At 36.0% G+C, this 20,080-nt stretch overlaps 1 protein-coding gene across 1 annotated transcript; it reads left to right on the top strand.

The window, feature by feature from the left end:
* Positions 1–10,026: 10,026 nt before the first annotated feature.
* Positions 10,027–16,219, top strand: LOC125652869 (uncharacterized). Its single transcript, XM_048882313.2, has 2 exons — positions 10,027–10,389; positions 13,183–16,219. Exon 2 carries the CDS (start codon positions 13,203–13,205, stop codon positions 14,613–14,615), a length of 1,413 nt encoding a protein of 470 aa, XP_048738270.1. The 5' UTR covers positions 10,027–10,389; positions 13,183–13,202; the 3' UTR covers positions 14,616–16,219.
* The last annotated feature ends 3,861 nt before the right edge of the window (positions 16,220–20,080 follow it).

Raw genomic sequence — 20,080 nt, 5'->3', positions numbered from 1 at the left:
TTTTTTTTTTAAAAGTGCCGGTATGTCAAACTCGAAGGTCGAAAGATCGACCACCATAGTGTACAAGGTTGATTGATTGTTTTACGTCACATTGATAATTTTTCACTCATATTAATTGAGAAGTAACCAACTACATGTGAAATACCACAAATTTAGACCTATAATTAGCGATCAGGGCCGTGACGATTCTTTAACGTGATTACGTCTGCCGCGACCTCCGTTCTTATGGTCTCCCAGTTACGAAGCGAACGCTCTACATGAGGCATGGTCTAGAAGCTGTATCGTACCATTATTTAAAAAAGGTGATGTCAATGACACAAATAATTACAGAGGTATTTCTCTTGTAAGTTGTTTTGGAATTTTTTTTACTAGTGCACTGAATAGCAGATTATTGGATTGGGAGAAAGATTACAACATCATTACAGATGCTCAGTTTGGATTTAGACCAGGACTTTCAACCGTAGATGCAGTATTTGTGTTACAATATCTTATCAATAGAACTTTGAGTAACAAAAAAAAAATTATATTGTTGTTTTGTAGACTACCAAAAAGCGTTTGACTCTGTAAATAGAACAAAACTTTGGTACAAATTGTTACATTTAGGAATACAAGGAAAATTCGTAAAGATTATATGTACAGTCTCTTTATTAGTCAGCCCTCGGGCTGACTAGTTATTACCGTCTTCCTTCCTTGGAAGACGGTATACAGAGTTGAAGGGTTTTACAGTCTTCGGACTTTGCACTTCCTCTCTTTTTTCATTGGTAGAAAGTGCATGAAGTGAAAATTTTCAATTATTTCATTGGTTGAAATGCTCTTCAAGGCAAGGGAGATAATTTTCTGGTGTTCTAATTTTCGTACGACTTAACAATTTTTCAAGATTTTCAATCTTAAAAAAATCGACAAAACGAACAAAAGAAAAATGCAATTCATGAAATTGACACATTACTTTTTTAAAAGCAACTAATACAAAGCATTTCTATGGTTACTTCATTTACAGCAATGTTTTCATTTTTGCATACAAACAGAAAAACTCTTTTGTTTTGATTGCTTGTGTTTTGGGAATTGTCTATTCGGTAGGGCTAATCCCTACAAAACAGTTTTAATGATACCTTAAGCTAAGAATTATATAAGAATAAATAAGGCTTGACTTCAAAATGAGGATCACTGGTTTTTTTAAAGCATGCAAAAGAATAATCCATCCACCTGTTATTACAATTTAGGTAAACGAGTCTTAATTTATGCATTTTCAGGGACTTCCAGAAGTGTGATTGTTTCATATTTTTTCTTACATATCATAGTGACGTTTTTTCATTATTTAAATCAGAGACACAATGGTATTTATGTCTGTGAAGTAACGTTGAATCACAAGAATTTTTATTCAATTTATCAGTGGCATTTGAGAACTTTGCTAATCTTAAGAAGGAATAGGATAGTAACATTTCATTACATATTATGTTGCTTAAAATTACCCCTGCTGTAAGTTAAGACTCTGTATCAGGTAAACTTAAAGTTGTTTTTTTTTTTCAACACATCTGTTCTAAAACTATCCTATTCCTTCAGAATATTTTTTTTCCTTACAATTGCTCAAATTTGAATAACAATTATTGATCTTTTCCATCAAACTCTTATAAATTTTATGATATAATTTTTTGCAAAACTATTACAATATTCTCAGGTCTTTATCCTGGTTAATTTCTAAAGCAGTTGTACTGTACAATATGCAAGAATAATTTTTATGCAAATTTGAGCAATTTAAATCTTTTTAGTTTGTTTTGTTTCATAACTTTTTTAAAAAATAAATATTTTGATATACACACTGAAAATCTCAGTTTCATTAGATATAGAGGCTTTAATCAGTGCTAATACAGGGAACCGTGATTTTGATTTCCAGTACATATACCCTTCATAAATACAAACTTTTACTAGCAACATCCACGCTCGCTAGGTGGCGCTTCATGTTCTATTTTTATTTCTACATGAAAAGTGGGACGAGGTTCCACCCTATTTTTTACGGGCTAGTATGGATAAACCTAGCGGCTACGAATGATGCAAAGTTGATCGTTCGGATCTAAAATAACTATATTTAGCGTATCTCACGTGATTAGGCACATTCCAGAAAATCCCTTTGAGATTGAAGCGATTAAGCAGAGCGAGTATATGTAAACATTTACTTAACGGTGAAATACGCAACAAAGAGTGACATATTAATACATTTTATGCATGAATAAATTATACTGAGGTCAAACATGGACGATAATTGCCCGTGTTCATATAGTATTTGATTGATTAAGATATCCAAGGAAAGATAACTCCCATTATTAACGTACTCACAACGTACCGGTGGTATACAATAATACAATGTTTATACATTTCTGAATGATGAGTGAATTTTTATTTTCATCAGAATCTTTTCCATCACACTCACAGACCAGGTCCCCATACCCCTACCAGTGTCAATCTGTGACTGATAGCAGTGCGGTATTTAATTTGATATAGTCTAGAGGAAATTCGAAATATAGTAGTGACATTTCTTCCTCACTGAATTAGCTGGATTTTTAGCGTTTAAAGAAAAGTGGGGTATGGACTGGGGGGTTAAAATGCTATTTGCCAAATTTTCAACAATATCAATTACAAGGCAAGGGAAAAGGGGTCATAAGCTACAGATGATGCAATTTTCACTTGCAAGTTGCACTGCCACTAGTTACACTTAATTAGTGACTTTCTTACAGATAAATAAAGTAACTTACAAAATATTTTATTTATTTATTTATCTATCATTTCATTTCATTTTTTTTTAATATCATGGTTTGTACTTGAAGAGTCATTGCAATAAAGGGAAATTAATTATTAGTGTTACAAAAAAATCTGATCATGCAGTTTTTAAATTTCTGAATTTTGAAAAAATGAAAATAAATAAATAATAGATTCTGATACCACTCAGCCCCCCGACTGGCCAGAGAGTTCTGCTTCTGTCAGTTCTGATGCAACAAGCTCAGCCCCCAGACTGGCCAGAGAGTCCACTGTTTCGGTGAATTCTGATAATGATGCAACTCAACCCCCCCCCTTCCCAACAGCTCTACCAGAAGTTCTCGGAAAATACTTGCTGATGTTTAATAAATCAGTTTTCCTATTGATTTTACTTTTGTTCCTGTTCATCAGTTCATTAGGCTATGGCCCAATCTGATTAAATTTAAGATCGTTGATCCGTTCCGTATTCCTCTTCCTTTCCTGTATCTGTGAAGTCCAGAGGTGAGATATACATGTATTCGTTCCAAAACAATTAAGAATGTTCATGGAACAATTTAGTATTAATTGTTTTCCTTTTATGTTGTATGCCTTATTTCAAGAAATAACTTTCAGGTCACTTTTTAATGTGAAATGGAACATTTTCAATCGGTAGGGGTGTTTAAGACACTATACCTCATTTTCTGTAAGGAAGTGGAGTAAAAGAAATCCAGAATTGGATTCAGCATACTCAAAATTCGTAATTACACCTGCTTTTTATTGTTTTGGGTAATGGTGTTTCAAGAAATAAAGTTGGGTCACTTTTTGATGCAAAATGAAACATTTTCCGTTTTTGGCAACCTGACGGTAGGGGTGTTTAAGACACTATACCTCATTTTCTATAAGAAATTGGAGTAAAGGGAATCCAGATTTAAAATCAGCATACTCAAAATTGGTAATTGCACCTAATTTTTATTGTTTTCGGTAATTTTTTTAAAAAAATGGGTGGTGGTTGCTACTTTTACAATGGGAGTCAGGACACAGCTTTGTAGGCATGATGTCCGTGAGATTATTTATTTTAGCTCAATTCAATAATGAAGACAATGGACATAATTCAACTTCGCTCTATAGAGTTGCTGCTAAAGACGGCAAGCTTTTTTAAAAAGCTTTACTTATACGAAGAACTTCAAATGCGCTTGCGCTCTTTGGAATTGTGAGCATTGAGGTTATCTTGAAGTAGGTCATTCTTGATCACTTCGTAACAGTAAAAAAGAATTCTGTGATCTGTGTGCATTGGTTTGCAAATATAAAATATGTTGTCTACAACAGATGTCTGTATTTTCAGTTAAAATAAGAAAGTCTTACAAAACGGACACATTATTTTCCTCGCTCAATAAAAAACAAAACTGGTTTAAATCAAACTGGTTCCCACTTTGAGGGTAATCTTTAAGTACGTCATTCCTAAGAACTTAGTTACGAATTAAAGAATTCTGTTTTATTGATTTTACGATTAAAATTTATTCTTTACACCATAATCATATCTGTTATATCAGAAGAAATTAGAACATTTTACTAAATGGAAAAGTAATTGCATAGAAACTTTCAACGTAAACTGGCACTGTTGTAGCAATCGGAACTCCTCGAATGTCTCGCGCACTCAACATAGATCTCGGATGTAATACGATGGCATCCATGAGCGAATTTGATGCATTGCTGTGACGTCACAATTGACAATGCATCAAATTCGCTCATGGATGCCATCGTATTACATCCGAGATCTATGTCGAGTGCGCGAGACATTCGAGGAGTTCCGATTGACTGTTGTATGTTCTTAAGTAAACTGGTCAATTTTAGCTGGTTCGCAGTTCTTACCTGTGTTTTACGCAGCGAAGCATATAAATGTAAATAAGATCCCTGTATATGATGCTTGGCCCCTGAAACTATTTCGTTGAGTAATATTAGTTTTATCTTTACGTTCATATTTACATTTGCAGCGAAACATTGGTGTATTCTAGATTTCAAAGCATAAAAAAATAATAACGTTTGCTAATGCTGAAATACATTCCAACAGGGATAAAAATCCAATGGCTGACTCTCTAAGCTTTTTTCAAAAGCTAAACTTGTAAGAATGTAAAGTCTTGTGTAAAGCACGACGGCTTTTTAAGTGAATACTTTTGTAATGAAGCACTTGGGTCTTATGCTAGGTGAAGTTTTATCACCAATACTATTCTCATTGTATGTTAACGATATTGAAAATAGCTTTATACGAGAAGATTGCCTGAGTATTGATATACTTTTAATAAATATTTTTCTTCTTATGTACGCTGATGATATGGTTTTGTTGTCGGAGAGCGCTGTTGGCTTACAAAGGATGTTAAATACTTTATCTAATTACACGAAAGAATGGAATTTAAGTGTTAATGTGCAGAAAACAAAAACAATGATATTTAGAAATGGTAGTAAAGTTGAAGACAACGAAAAATGGTATTATGACGGTGTTATTTTGGATATTGTAAATGAATTTGATTTTTGAAAACGCAAAGGCATGTTGCTGAGCAAGGTAGAAAAGTATTGTTTGCAATCAATGATGGTCTTAAAAATCATAGTTTTAATGTAGAAACTAAATGTTCGGTTTTTGACATATATGTTAGTAGTGTATTATCCTATGGATATGAAATATGGGGATTCCATAAAGCCCCAGATGTTGAGAAAGTACACATTGATTTTTGCAAGAATGTCCTGGGTGTAAATAGAAAGACATGTAACAATATGGTTTACTGCAAATTAGGACGATTACCTTTATGAAATTAAGAGAAAATTTTAAAAATTGAAGTACTGGATAAAACTGGAGAACACAGACAATTGTATTTTAAAGGCTTGTTACGAAGACATGTTCACTTATAATAACTGGTTAGCTAATATAAAAGAAGAATTGTCTAATCTGGGTTTAATTTACTTGTGGGACCACAATAGGAACGAAAATATTTATAAAATTATCGAACACAAAATGTTAGATATATACAGACAAAATATAATGTGTAGTTTTAAAAGTGTATGCTATACCGACACCTTGTTGACAATTTTTGTGTACAATATTATCTAACAAAACCAATAGACTCGTGTAGTAAGCAGCTTATTACTCGTTATAGAACCTCGTCACATTCATTATGCATAGAAGCCGGTAGACATAATAATATTCCCAGAAATATGAGGATTTGTAAATACTGTAATTTAAATGATATTGAAGACGAATTCCCCTTCATTCTAAGATGCCGTCTTTATAATGAATTAAGAAAAAAATATCAAACAATTCTATTATGCAAACCAAGTATATTTAAATTTACCAAGCTTCTGAGTGTAAATAACATCAAAGAACTGAGTAATTTAGGTAGATATCTTAAATGTGCCGCGAAACTACGTAATAACACTGTTATTAATTAGTACATAGAGCATATTTTCCCCCGCATATACCAGATACAGTACATATTATGAATCAGTGTAATTGGTTATGAATACCTGTAATATATACATGTATATATTGTGTTTATATATAACTTAAAGGCATAGGATCTATCTTTTATCTCAAAAATGACATCACAATATTTTGCAAGAAAAACACTAAAAAAAAAACCCAAATCTGTAGTATTAATTATGAGTTATCTATAGCTGCAGCGCTTTGAAATTGAAGTCATTTTGACGTTTTAGCCCTGTATAAAATGTTTGTCTGGAGGACAATATATTAAACTGGTACCCCACTGATTGGTGACTACACACAAACATAAGAGATGCAAAGTCAACAGGGTACCAGTTTAGACAAATTAGAACAGGGAATTATTTTCTATTAAATTACTATCGTATCCAATGTGTTTGTAAACATTCTGAAGAACTTTTTGTGATTTTCTAGTTATGATCTTTAATTTTGCCACCTTTTTGGAACATGCAAAATTTTACCAATATCTTAGACCCTATGCCTTTAAATTTATGCAATGATATTACTGTATAATTTTATGTAAGACTATGCACTCTCCATATACTGTTCCTGTATGTACATGTATTATATCTACTGTACTGCCTGTATTTATATTATATATGTGTGACAGGGCCGTAACTGCCGATGAGGCAGACGAGGCAACTGCCTCGTCTGATTTTTTGGCAAAAAAGAAAATAAAATTATATAAATGTTATATTATAGGATATATGTTTAAAATGAAGACAAGCACCTTTGTCTTTGACACCATATTACGATTCTTTACATAGTACAAATGAAACACAAACATGATAAATTGGGATTTAAAAAGTGTCATTTTCAGTCGTAAAGTCAATCGGCGGCCCCCAATCCCCTGCCTCCCCTGATTTAGAACCCTACTTACGGCCCTGGTGTGTTTGTGTATCCAACGAGCCATAAAGAAACTGAAACTACAGAGCTTCCGCAACCGGCCTTGTGTACAAGGTCATGTGATAAAGAATCTATAAACAAAATATGAAAGGGGCTTTCATCTAAAATAGTTCCAGATGTATTCAGTAGGTTATGATTTCTTGAAAGTAGGTCAAATTTCAAGTTCAAGGTTACAAAGTCAAAGATCATAATACAATGAAAGATTTTGTCATAAGAAATAAATATACAAGATATGAAAGATCTGCCTTAAATATTCAGAATGTATTATTTTAAAAAAAGTAGGTCAAACTTTCAGGTCAAGACCAAAGACCATTGCATCACTCGAAAAGGTCTTGCCGATTAATAATCTACAAATTATAAATGTCCTAGCTAAAATAGTTTAAGAGATATTTTCAAAGATTGTTCCTACATATCAGCATATAACACTTTGATCCACTTAAATGGCCCCGCCCTACCTCCAGGGACCATGTTTGAACAAACTTGAACCTGTACTATATATGGAAGCTTTCATGTAAATTTGAACCTTTTTGGTTACCCGGTAAGTGGTTCTTGAGAAGAAGATTTTTAAATGACCCCACCCTATTTTTGCAAATTCGTGATCATCTCCCCTTGGAAAATGGTGTTGCCCTTCATTTGAACAAACTTGAATCCTCTTCACCCAAGGATGCTTTTGGCCAAGTTTGGTTGAAATTGGCCCAGTGGTTCCGGAGAAGAAGTCGAAAATAGGAACAATTTACAAAAAGACAGACGACGGACAACAGGTGATCAGAAAAGCTTACTGAATCTTTCAGCTCAGGTGAGATAAAAACGACGTGTTTTTTTCTAATAAAACATGGTTCCCAGAACTCCTCACAGATTTTACGCAATAGCCAAATCATCTTTTGGAAGATTATTGATGGTGTCCTGTAGATGTCCACTCAGTTTTCCTTTTCAACCTAGGGCCCAAATCGAGGTCGAAAAACGACGTTTAAAAAAAAAGAAAACCTTGGTTCCCAGAACTCCTCTTACAATTTACGCAGTAGTCCAATAAACTTTTGGAAGATAAATGGCGGTGTCCTGTAGATGTGCAATACGGTTTTGGAATTTTCATTTTTACCCTAGGGGCCAATTGGGGATATGACGTTTTTCTGTAGAAAAAACCTGGTTCCCAGAACTCCTCTTGCACTTTATGCAGTAGGCCCATCTTTTGGGATATGATTGATGGTGTCCTTTAGGTGTGTAGTAAGTTTTCGGAATGTTCTTTTTCACCTTGAGGGGCGAACAGGGTGGAAAACCTGGTGCTCAGTGCATTGTGTCATGTGCAACAAAAATACTAGGTATTTTGCTTTAAGGGTTGAAATCTCAACCATTTTAAAGATATTTGAACAATTAAAAAGTGACGGAGGTTGGTTGGGATGACCCCAGGACACTTGCCCAACAGAATACTCAATGCATATATGGTGTGGGGAGTGTTATACCAGGGTTGTTCGATATGTAATGTGTATTGTACGATATCTCAAAAGCATTCGACTCAAATAGTGAAATGAACATTACATCCCTTCAAAGTATTCTCCGCGGTTTGAAATACATAATTTCAATCTCTGAATCCATTTCTGAAATGCGTCACGGTACGCTGATTTAGGTAGACCTCTGAGGCACTGACTGATGGCTGAGCCAAGGGCTTGTCGGGACTTGTAACGACGACCAGATAAGAACCCTTTAAGTTTTGGAAAAGAGAAAAAGTCGCATGGGGCTACATGTAGATCTGGAGAGTATGATGGGTGTGACAAGACAGTAAGCTTCTCCGACTTCAAAAATTGCTTCACAAGCTCAGATGTATGTGATGGAGCATTATCATGAAGTAGACGAACATGCCTAAATCCTGACACAGGGCGTCGTTTATGATAATATTTCTTGAGCTTTTTAGTATAACATCTCGGTAATACCGACCTGTAACACTTTTGCCCTTCGGCACCGGGATTTGTACGGCTATACCATCACTTGAGAAGAATATGCAATAAAGAACCTTCTGTGTGCTTATGGTTCTTTTGGCAACTATAGGCCTTCTACCGTGTTTAGTTAGCCATATTTTGTTTCCAATTTTTCTTACTGGTTCGAAATAGTGAACCCATGTTTCGTCATCAGTAACAATGCTTGCAAATTGTCTTTGATTGAATTTGGGAAACATTTTGAGCAATTGCTTATAGAGGTTTGTACTCGTACCCGTTTTTTGGTCATCTGTCAATATTCATGTATGCAGTATCCATCTGGCAGAAATCTTTCGTACTTTCAAAATACGCTTCAAAATGAAATGCACCCGCGATAGCGATATGCCAATAACCTTGGCAAGATCACGAATCGTGTATCTGCCATCACTTTCAATTATTTCCCTGACTTTTGAAACATTTGCCTTGCCTGTTACAGTTTCAGATCGGCCAGATTTTGCTGCATCTTTGACGGACTCTGTGCCAGTCAGAAAATTTCTTTCTCCACCTACAAACTGTCTCATAAGATCCCTTATTAGACCCATAAACGTCCCCCAAATCAGTAAAAATCTGCATTACCGAATGACCGAGTTTTGTGCGAACTTTTATATAAGCTCTAATTGCTTTATCATTCTCAACCCGTTTCCCAACCATTTTTACAACAGTGGTCAATGACTGGCTCTATTGAAATGACTATAAGTTTAAAAGTATGTGGAGCTGAAGGCTCGTGTTTATACCGTTGGGAATATAGAGCTATTCAAGAGTTTCATCATCCACGAAATCGTGAAAAGCGTTATCGCGCTGTGGTTCAATACACATTACATATCGAACAGCCCTCGTACACGGTATGATATCTACGGCGGTTTCTTTGCTAATTACACAAGTACGACAGAAAGTACATGTATATATCTAAAAGCAAACACTTGCGTGCGGGTATCACTGTCTTACGACAATATCTAGTTCTAAAATGCGAAATGACAATGAAAAGCAATCCTTCATTTATCGTCAACGGTACAGAAAATGATATGCTATCGGATTGACGTACGTCATCGCGTTTTGTGTCTCTACAGACTATATATATTGATGGAGGAATCTGTACTGTAGCAGTTACACATTGACCTCTGTCAGATCGATGACTATTTCATTTCCTCCGTTGTCATGGAAAAATATTACAACTTAGAATACAACATATAAAGTGTATCTGTTCAGTCGACAACTTTAGTATAAAGGAGATGACCAACAGTTCTTCAGTTTATTTTGAAAACATCAACGTACCTTTTCTGACTGTCACGGGTAACAAGCAAGGTGAGTAGAAGCAACTGTTAGTTAAAGGGTCCTGGGTATTTCCTGAAATCGTTATTTATTAAAGCTTTGTAAAATCGATTTTGTTGATACGAGTTGACAGACTAGTGTCGACGGTTGAAATTTCGTTTACAAGTGAATTTGTTTTTGTATTGATCAAATCCAAAAAAAAAAAAAAGGATTAGATTAAAAAATTCTTTGCTTACCGTTTTCAACTGACCAGGCCTGGATTTCTCGAAACTTGGACTTAAATCTGAAATTTTACTCAAACTTCGACCGCTCGAATAAAAAAAACCCAACTCAAACTTATGTTTGAGATTCCCCCCCCCCCCCCCCCCCCCGAGAAATCCAAGCCTAGAAAAATACCACGACACTTAAATATCTTAATAAAAATAAATTGTATGGCGGATTTTTTTTTCTTGTGCCAGTAAACTTGAATTTTAGTGTACACCCCATCTGCTGCTATTTTGTTTGTTTTACGTCACTTCGAGTATATTTTATTCATACTGATGCATCACCAGCTGAGGTGAAGTGCCACAAATCTTAACCTATACTAAGTCCGTCTTTGGTTTGTAAGGGTTTTTTAACGTGCAATGGGACCTCCGGTTTTGAAGGGGCATGGGCACGATTTGAGCTGAATATTTTAAAAATATATTTTTCCATTTTTAATGTTTAGAATGCTTAACTAAGGTATTTCTAATTGGTATCAAACATTTGAATGTCAGTTGTCAAGGTACATTGGAGAAACAGAGCTCACAATTATTTGTTACGTAAACAAGGCTCGTGCAATGTTTTTGTTCATATAGATTAGATATACTAGTAAACATCCGCACGTGTTTTCCTGGCTAGATTTTGTGAACCGGATTTTATGTAAATACAAAGTATATCCTGCTTAAAAATATATTTTAAATTCCACTTATTTATAAAAGACCTTTATTTCTATAACAAAATCTATCGATCAAAAATGCCCCTTTAAGCATTGAATAAAATTATTTTTGACATCAGTTGTTCTAATAATACGGAGCGGTATGCAGAAAAATTGAACAACCTGCAGTATGATAATCTGTTCAACGTTTCGTGTTATTTCCACAACATATGTATAACAAGCAAGAAATGTTTCAGAAACACGCATGTCCCCGTGGTGCAAAATTAATAAGGAGTATACACATGTATCATTTAATCGATAGTAGTAGTAGTGCCAACACAATTCAAGTTATTGAACTGACAATATCTTCCTATGTCCAAAGTGGATTGGTCCTTGACCTTTGACCTCAAAATCAATAGGGGTCATCTACTCCTCAGGATATACCAGTGTGCCAAGTTTGATGCTAATCAAGCAAATGATTCTCAAAATATAGAGGAGACAATCTATTACTATGTCCAGTTTGACGCCTGGCCTTTGACCATGTGAACCCTATTATAGCTATATTGTTGAACATAAACATTAACGTTAAACTAAGAACTCAATTCTATGGTCATGACTAAAGGGATGACTTCAGCTTCTCCAACGACAACTTCCCATATTTATGTATCAATATTCAATCATCACCTGCATGTAGTGTTTATGTCTCTCAACTGATTTGATACGCGAAAGCAAGTTCTGCATACGATAATTTTTTTAAATCGAGGAAGGTTACTGGTCAACAAATGTGTTCATGTTATAGGTGTTTCGTCAATCTCGTTTCATGTCAATATTTTGCGAATTCTATGGTCGTTATATTGATTGATTGTTTCTTGTTTAACGTCCCTTTCGAGAATTTTTCACTCATGTGGAGACATCACCAAGACCGGTGAAGGGCTTCAAATTCAGGCCTATGCTCGGCGCTTACGGCAATTGAGCAGTGAGGGTTGTTTAGCGTGCCACACCTACTGTGACACTGGACATCCGTTTTTAAGGTCATCTCCGAGGACCCGTGACATTCACACCTGATGCCGAGTGTTTGGCGATGGAACTGCCGCTACCTGTTTTAACGACTTAGGTCTGTCGCAGCCGGGATTCGAACTCCGACCTTCCGCATGTGGAGCGAACGCTCTACCTCCAGACCAGCGCGGCGGTCTATGTTCGATATAATGATCTAATTTGTAAATACATGTATATCTTGTCATTAGGTACAAATGTTGTCCGACGTGTTTCATATCAGTTGTTAGGCCGTTCTTTACGTACTGATTACCCCGTTTACCCGATATATCTTATAGGACTTACGACGGGTGTGATCGGTCGACAGGGGATGCTTACTCCTCCTAGGCACCTGATCTCACCTCTGATATGTCCAGGGGTCCGTGTTCCACCTATTCTCAAGTGTTGTTTTCTTAATGGTATTTATGAAATTGACCACTGTTCGTTATGTATGCTTACGCTGCTGTTGATATGCAACAACTTACATTACAGAGATATGCTGTTTTGATATGTAACCTTTGATTATGTAAATATTCACGCGATTCGGTGAGGAAGTAAAGAATCAGATTACATATATCATATCATCATAACATTGTTTTAATATGCAAACTGAACCGGTCGCGATAGCTCGGTAGTAAGCGGGAACTGCTTCGCCAAATTCTCGACATTTAGATGTCTTTCGGATATGACCTTTAAAATTGAGGTCGCGGCAGGCGTTGGAACGATAAAGAACACTCACTACCACGGCCCCGAGCGCTAAGCAAACATCTAAATATGTGGCATTTCACCTTCAGCTGGTGACGCCTCTGTGCAAGTGAAAAATTTTCGACGGGATGTAAAACAAACAAATAAATCTGCGAATTAAAATTGTAACCCACAATGTATATTTTTATTGGCAGAATGACGCCCCTTTTCACGAATGATGGCATCGCATAGCTCCCCCGGCACCAAGACCCGTCGTCGCCAGCTGCCCAGCCTGTCTGTAGAAATTGTCGACAAGCAGAGGTTTCCCTTTACCTCTCACATGACCTATAAATCAAGCTTGGAATATTTTATGAAAAACGAGGGAATATTTGCCAAAGCATTGGAATTAATCAAACGATACCCTGCTCTCTCCGATCATCGTTCTACTGCGAAAATCTGGGAAATTCTGTCTCTTGGGACAACTTCAATTCCAGGGAGATCGCGATCTAATTACGATAGACAACAAGTGCGTCCCAAAACTCCCATCATGCCCACCATATCCCGTACGTCTGACAGATCTTCCGCTCTGCAGAGTGCTCGAAACGAGAAACTGCATATTGGGATCCTAGGAATGCCGCCCGAACACTCTGACACTTTGAAGTGGCCCCTGTTTGTTTGCAGTCTATCATCGGAAGTTTTTGTTCATTGTTTCAAGTTAAACAGCAGTAAAAACATCGTTTTGGAAATGGAGAGTATGGATGGTATCTTGTTCATTTTGTCAACTTCCAGTCTTCACAATGTTTTATGTCTACAGGCGCTGAGCTATGCGCATGAGCATTACATACCTGTTGTATTCATCAAAGAACCCGGATTCAAACTTCCCCAACAAGTATCTGGCGAATTCACCGAAAAGGTTCTACTTCAACAGGGCATTCAGCAGCAGTCACCTTCAAACTTATATGAAGATTTCAGCGACAATCCATTACGATCTGATGCACTTCCTCCAATATCAAAAAGTGGGTACTACTTCAATCCAGGGCTGAAGAGAAGTCCCTCGTCAACGCGACCGATCTCTCCCGAATGCTTGGTAAATGGTTTTAAAGAAGCTCTGCTATTCTCTGGCAATAACATGGATTATTGTGTTCAAGCAACCTTAAAATTGATATCGCAGTTTTTAAGAACCGGGGTCAACACGGGACCAACCATTGATAATACTGACGAAGATAACTCGAAATTAAAACCCCCAAAGTTCGATAATTTCTTAAGAGCTACGCCCAGTACCAGACGACAAACCTTTGCCCAGGGAGGTTTGTTCGCAGACACCGTTTCCGATTCGTCGTCATCTACGGAATCGTCAGAAGATAGTGTTGTAGAAGTTAGTCCATCCAAGCAAACCATACAGCGAAGTGACTCGTTGGACCAAGAAACCATTTACGTGTTGTTTCCTGATCGAAGCGAGGGATCATCCAGTACAAAACCAGTGTATGTAAAGTGGCCTCTCAGAGAAAACGAGTTACATAACAAGGACGCCATGCTGACTGATCTGGACGATATTTCCTTTCTTTCTGACTCTTCTGTCGGTTTTCAAGATGTCGATTTAGAAGATACCATGTCCACTTCAGATGAAGATATGAACATGGCAATATGACTCGTATTCTTAACTGCTAATCACCAGAGTTAAGACCATCAAACCTAGAGAGTTGATTGTGCATTGTGATTGTACTGTCAAAATCCTCACCACTTGACTCGCCCGCCATTTGGATTGCGTAAATGATCATTGCGTAAATGGTACAGTACATCGATCATTGCGTAAATGGTACAGTACACACGATCCGTGTGTTTCGCGATAACTGAGAAGGCGCGTTAAGTGTCTATTGCCAATGCTGGTTAGTATTTCACAAGCAAGTACATATGTATACGCGCTCAAAGACGTCATGAACTTCAAATACCAGTATTGAAATGTCTGCTAGCTATGTTGGCTATATAACCATATGTCATCGTGTTTGCTCCTCAGATTCAGACACAAATTACAATGTATAGACAAGACTTACGTATATTACTTTAAAAGTTTTTATTTCATATTTTGATATTTTTTCTGAAGATTGTATATAAAGAGTACCTATCTGAACATTTACTTATTTTCACATCTGCTTACGTAACTCGATGATTCTGAAGTCAATCGCATATTCTCGGGCCTTTCCGGCATGGGGAAAACACCTTTCCCGAGCTTACCGGAGAAACCCGAGAAGTGCACTTTATTTAATATATAAGGCGATTTCAATTGGCGAATAATTCTTCTATCATTACAAGTAGATAGGAACCTTTTAATGAGCTCTCTTCTTCGGGAAACAATATCATTTCTCGGAAAGAAATGTGTTTCTATTTTCGACAAAGATCTTAAAATCCCTTGTGAAGAAAGATGATTCATTTTTAGATAAAGTGTCAGGTTAACATTGTGCTGTTCTAACATTCTGATACTTGACGTCTCCATATGAGTGAACAATTCTCAAGAGGGACGTTAAACAATATACAATTAATCAATCAATCTACTGATAATGGTACACCTTTTACAGTGAAGCGAATCACTTCATCAGATATAGTCTTAGCGCCAGAGGAGAACGTATTATCTGTTGTCAAGGAAAACTAGAAACGTGCCCCATTATCCAACAGAACTACGACTTTTCGTCACTGTCGCGCAAATTGTCCGAAAAACTCGGTAAAGTTAACGAGACTGTCTCCGACATTTTGTTCCAGTTTCCTCTTCCCTTTTGTGTATCTATCACGTGGTTTGTGTCGCTCGAAATGCGGTTACCGTTACTAAAATTAGAATCACTAACCTATAATTTCAAATGCTATGTTTGATCTGGAAGAATGGTTGAAAGAAGAATGTCGATCGTCAGATGTATTGATTATTAATCCGAGATTCCTCCGACTCTTGCCCCCGTTTTTAAATTTTGACACATGCGTCCCCGCATTAATTGATAATATTTTATGTCGGCAGAGACGTATACATAACATGCTGTATATGTCTCTGATGTCGGTGAACAAAATGGCAGTTATATGCTACCCCTTTCATCAAGAGTATTTGATCTCAAGGAAACACGGTAAACAATAAAGACGTGATTCTTCACCGACTTTTTTAAAATTTCATTTCATATACGAATTCATTCAAAAGATGTGCCTCCTACAGTGTCTGCCCGATATCTATGTACAAATGCTTCATTTATTTGAATAAAGAAGACAACTTATATATTCTCGCGTATTTATTGTATGTACTCTACGACTTTCATATATGGCAGGAAATCAGAACAGTTTCCCCCAAGTGGCAATTTTGTAACCAGGTCAATTACACTAGAAAACAGGGTTACGGTAGTACTTCTCTTTAAAGCCTGGGTTACGATGCTTACAACTCCTTATTTCATCACCCTACTTCTCTTCAAATTCAGGGTTACGAGGATTACAGGTCCATTGTTTTAACCCTTGTAACCTTAACCTTGAAAGGAAGTAGGTGTTGAGAGAAAGGTATGTAACCCTCGTAACTCTCGAGTTTAACGATAAGTGGGCGTGGAGAGAAAGGTCTGTAATCCTTGTAACCCTGACTTTGAGAAAACGTCATCGTTGAAGCAAGAGTTTGTAACCCTTTCTCAGAATAAATGTGGTGGGTATGTATGGATAACATACTAATGCTTTCTAGAACTATACCGTATAGCGGTTTGTTTTTTTTCCGCGGGGTGATAATTTTTGCTTATATTAGCGGTTACTTAGCTTTCCGCTAAATTTCATTAACCAAATATGCACCCAAATGCGACTTAAATATTTGCAAGAGAGAAAACTCTTCCTTAATGTCCGCCAAAATTTATTCCGCTAAAATTATTATCATACCTTTGAGCAATCAAATCGCCAAATTTTAATCCAGCGGAAAAAAACCGCTATACGGCAAGACGAGGAAATAAAAGTTCCCCAGTGTAACCTGGTTACAAAACTGCCACTCGGAGAATCTGCTCTGTCAGTGAGTACTTACAGAGTGGAACCTGTTATTATCACACTTGTTTTAACAGCACACCGATTAGTTGAATCTATAACTACCTTTGGGGAGGAATCTAACAAAATGTAATTAATAAATCTTTTTGTGTGTGTGTGTGTGTGTTGATTTTCGAAATTTTTGAGATGATAACGAGATATTTTCTTGAAATCCCCCAGCTCCGACATTAATCGGATTTCGTATGAACGTAATTTCCAATAGAAATAACAAGAGGTCCATGGGCCACATCACTCACCTGAGTAACATTGGCCCCTGCTGTTGTGATTTTTATATTTTTATGGACCTCTTGTTATTTCTATTGGAAATTACGTTCATACGAAATCCGGTTAGTGTCGAGGCTGGAGGATTTCAAGAAAATATCTCATTATCATCTCAAAAATCAACAACAAAAAATAAAAAAAGATTTACTAATTACGTTTTGTTGGATTCCTCCCCCAAGGTAGTTATAGATTCAACTAATTGGTGTGCTGTTAAAACAAGTGTGATAATAACAGGTTCCACTCTGTAAGTATTCACTGACAGAGCAGATTCTCCGAGTGGTGATTTTGTAACCAGGTTACACTGGGGAACTTTTTTTTCTCCTCGTCTTACCATATAGTGGTTTTTTTCCGCTGGTCTAAAATTTGGCGATTTGATTGCTCAAAGGTATGCTAATATTTCAAAGGATCCCAACATATCTGAACATGAATTCATGAGATGTCTCAACACCAATATGACTAACATGACCTTGTTGTTCTAAAGAAGATCACATGGTCATAGATCATGGTATGAAAGGAAAGGTCTTGCCATAAAAAATCTGTGTACAAAAGATGAAGGCTCAGGAGATATACTCATAAGTCAGATTTTTAAAAAGTTTAAACACCATGGTTTCATATGAAAGGTCTTGCCATAAAAAATCCATATACAAAAAAAAAAAAATCCCGATCTTAAATAATTTAGAAGATATTTAATAGGTTATGTTTCCTTAAAAGTAAGTAAAACTCCATGGTCAAGATTACAAGCTTAGAACTTCGATTAAAAAAAGCTCTACTTTGATCCCCTATGATGGCCCACCCTACCCCTCGGGGCCATAATTTGAATAAACCTGAATCTATTATGTAAGGAATTTTTTCATGTAAATCTTAATTAAGTTTCTGGACCGATTGTTCTTGAAATTTTTTAAAAAGAATTTCCTTATTGTGGTTCCATCCTAGACTGGGGTCCATTATTTGAAAAAACTTGAATCTTAACTATGTAAGGAAGCTTACATGTAAATTTGAACTATTTTGGCCCTGTGGTTCTTGAAAAAAAATTAAATGACCCCAATTAACTATTTCTTGATTATCTATCCTTTGAAGGGGGCATGGACTTTAATTTTTACAAACTTGAATCCCCTTCATCCAAGGATGATTTGTTCCAAGTTTTATTGAAATTGGTCCAGTGGTTCTGGAGAAGATGATAATGTGAAAAGTTTACAGACAGATGAAGGGACTGACAGACAACAGACAAAAGGTGATCAGAAAAATTCTCTTGAACTTTCAGATCAGGTGAGCTAAAAAGAAAGAAAGTGAAAATACTGATCTGTAGATCATGGGTTCAAACCCCACTGTGGTCTAATTTACTTTCTACTGTATTTTTTCACTGAATAAAGTAATTTTTTTTTAAATTTTCATCTCTTAAAATATCATTGTACTTTTCTTTCATTTTCATTAGAAAACTCTGTACTTTCATTAAGAAAATAAATAAAATGTGCTCCCCTAACTAGAATGCCCATACTTCACATTAATAATACCACATTTTTTTCCTGATAAATACTTTATTACACGCATGTATTATTTACTAAATGTATATATAACAGCTTTTTGTCTTTATATCTCCGTTTACCATTGCATAATGGTGATGAGATCCAATAAATTGAATTGAATAGTCAGTTTTCTCATCCTAAACAAACATCTATGATACTCAAAATTTGGTTTACATGTACGGAAATGTAGTTTCACAATACATGAACATGCATGACCAAAAGTTTTTGTTGTGCTTGCATTGTACTGATAAGGATCTGTCACATTAGTAAGAATCTTTGTCTGATGTTTAATACATTTGTATCAGGGACTTTGTTGCAGCATCATTAGATGGACAGAAAATAAAACCTACAGAAAGGAGTGCCAACAGGCATGTACTGCAACATTTTTCATGAAGCGAAGCATTATCATTTACATTCTAAAAAAAGAACAAACTTGTGAACCAATTTCCTTTAAGAATCTTATAATAGGTGTATTTCCAGCTATATTTACCAGGTTCTTCCATTTCTCTGTGTGTTATATTTAGAAAAATAGATCAATTTATTGTTGTGGACAATGCATATCTACAATAAATTATAACAGACCTCCTATAGGCTACACCGCTCACCTGAACAGTCCATTAAATTCCAATTACACCTGGTCTCCATCAGCCTTAGAATCATGGTGTGAACAAACTCCAATCTCCACTACTTCTATCAATTTTGATCAGGATGAGTACTTATATATTACCTTGAGATATTCATTCGCTATGGTTTTCCGTGAAGGCAAATTTTCCTCCATTTTCAAATGTAAAATTTTTAACTTCTCTTGTGGTCTCATCCAGATAGGGATCACGGTGGAGCAAATCTGAATCTACACTACATGAGGATGCTTGCATATTCATTTGACATCCTGTGGTTCTTGATTGATTTTCTTATACATTTTTCTTTATAATCTACTTTAAAATTGGTTATTTCCACAAGGGGGAAATTTACACTAAATAAATTACATGGTCACGTAATAAGCAAGTAACCCCCCCCCCCCCCCCCCCCCCCCCCCCCAGTGTATAATTATAAATATTTGAAATATTATATAGTATATTCAGTTAATATTCAGTTACTCCATATTTTTCTCCCACATGTCATGTTGGACGTGGAAAAATGCGTACTAAACCCCAGCGTAAATTGAAAGTTGAGCCCCTTTGTGGCCATGATTAAAAATAACTTGATTCTTCAATATATAAGGAAACTTTCATACAAGTTTTGGTATTTCTGGTTCAGTAGTTACTAGAGTAGATTTTTTCAAGCACAC

Source organism: Ostrea edulis, chromosome 5 (genome assembly GCF_947568905.1).
Source record: "Ostrea edulis chromosome 5, xbOstEdul1.1, whole genome shotgun sequence".
Taxonomy (NCBI): domain Eukaryota; kingdom Metazoa; phylum Mollusca; class Bivalvia; order Ostreida; family Ostreidae; genus Ostrea; species Ostrea edulis.
The sequence above is the reverse complement of the archived record's forward strand: the minus strand, read 5'-3'. Positions and strand labels throughout refer to the sequence as shown.

Excerpts from the sequence above, each read along its gene's own strand:
- LOC125652869 (XM_048882313.2), top strand. The coding sequence starts at position 13,203 with ATGATGGCATCGCATAGCTCCCCCGGCACCAAGACCCGTCGTCGCCAG.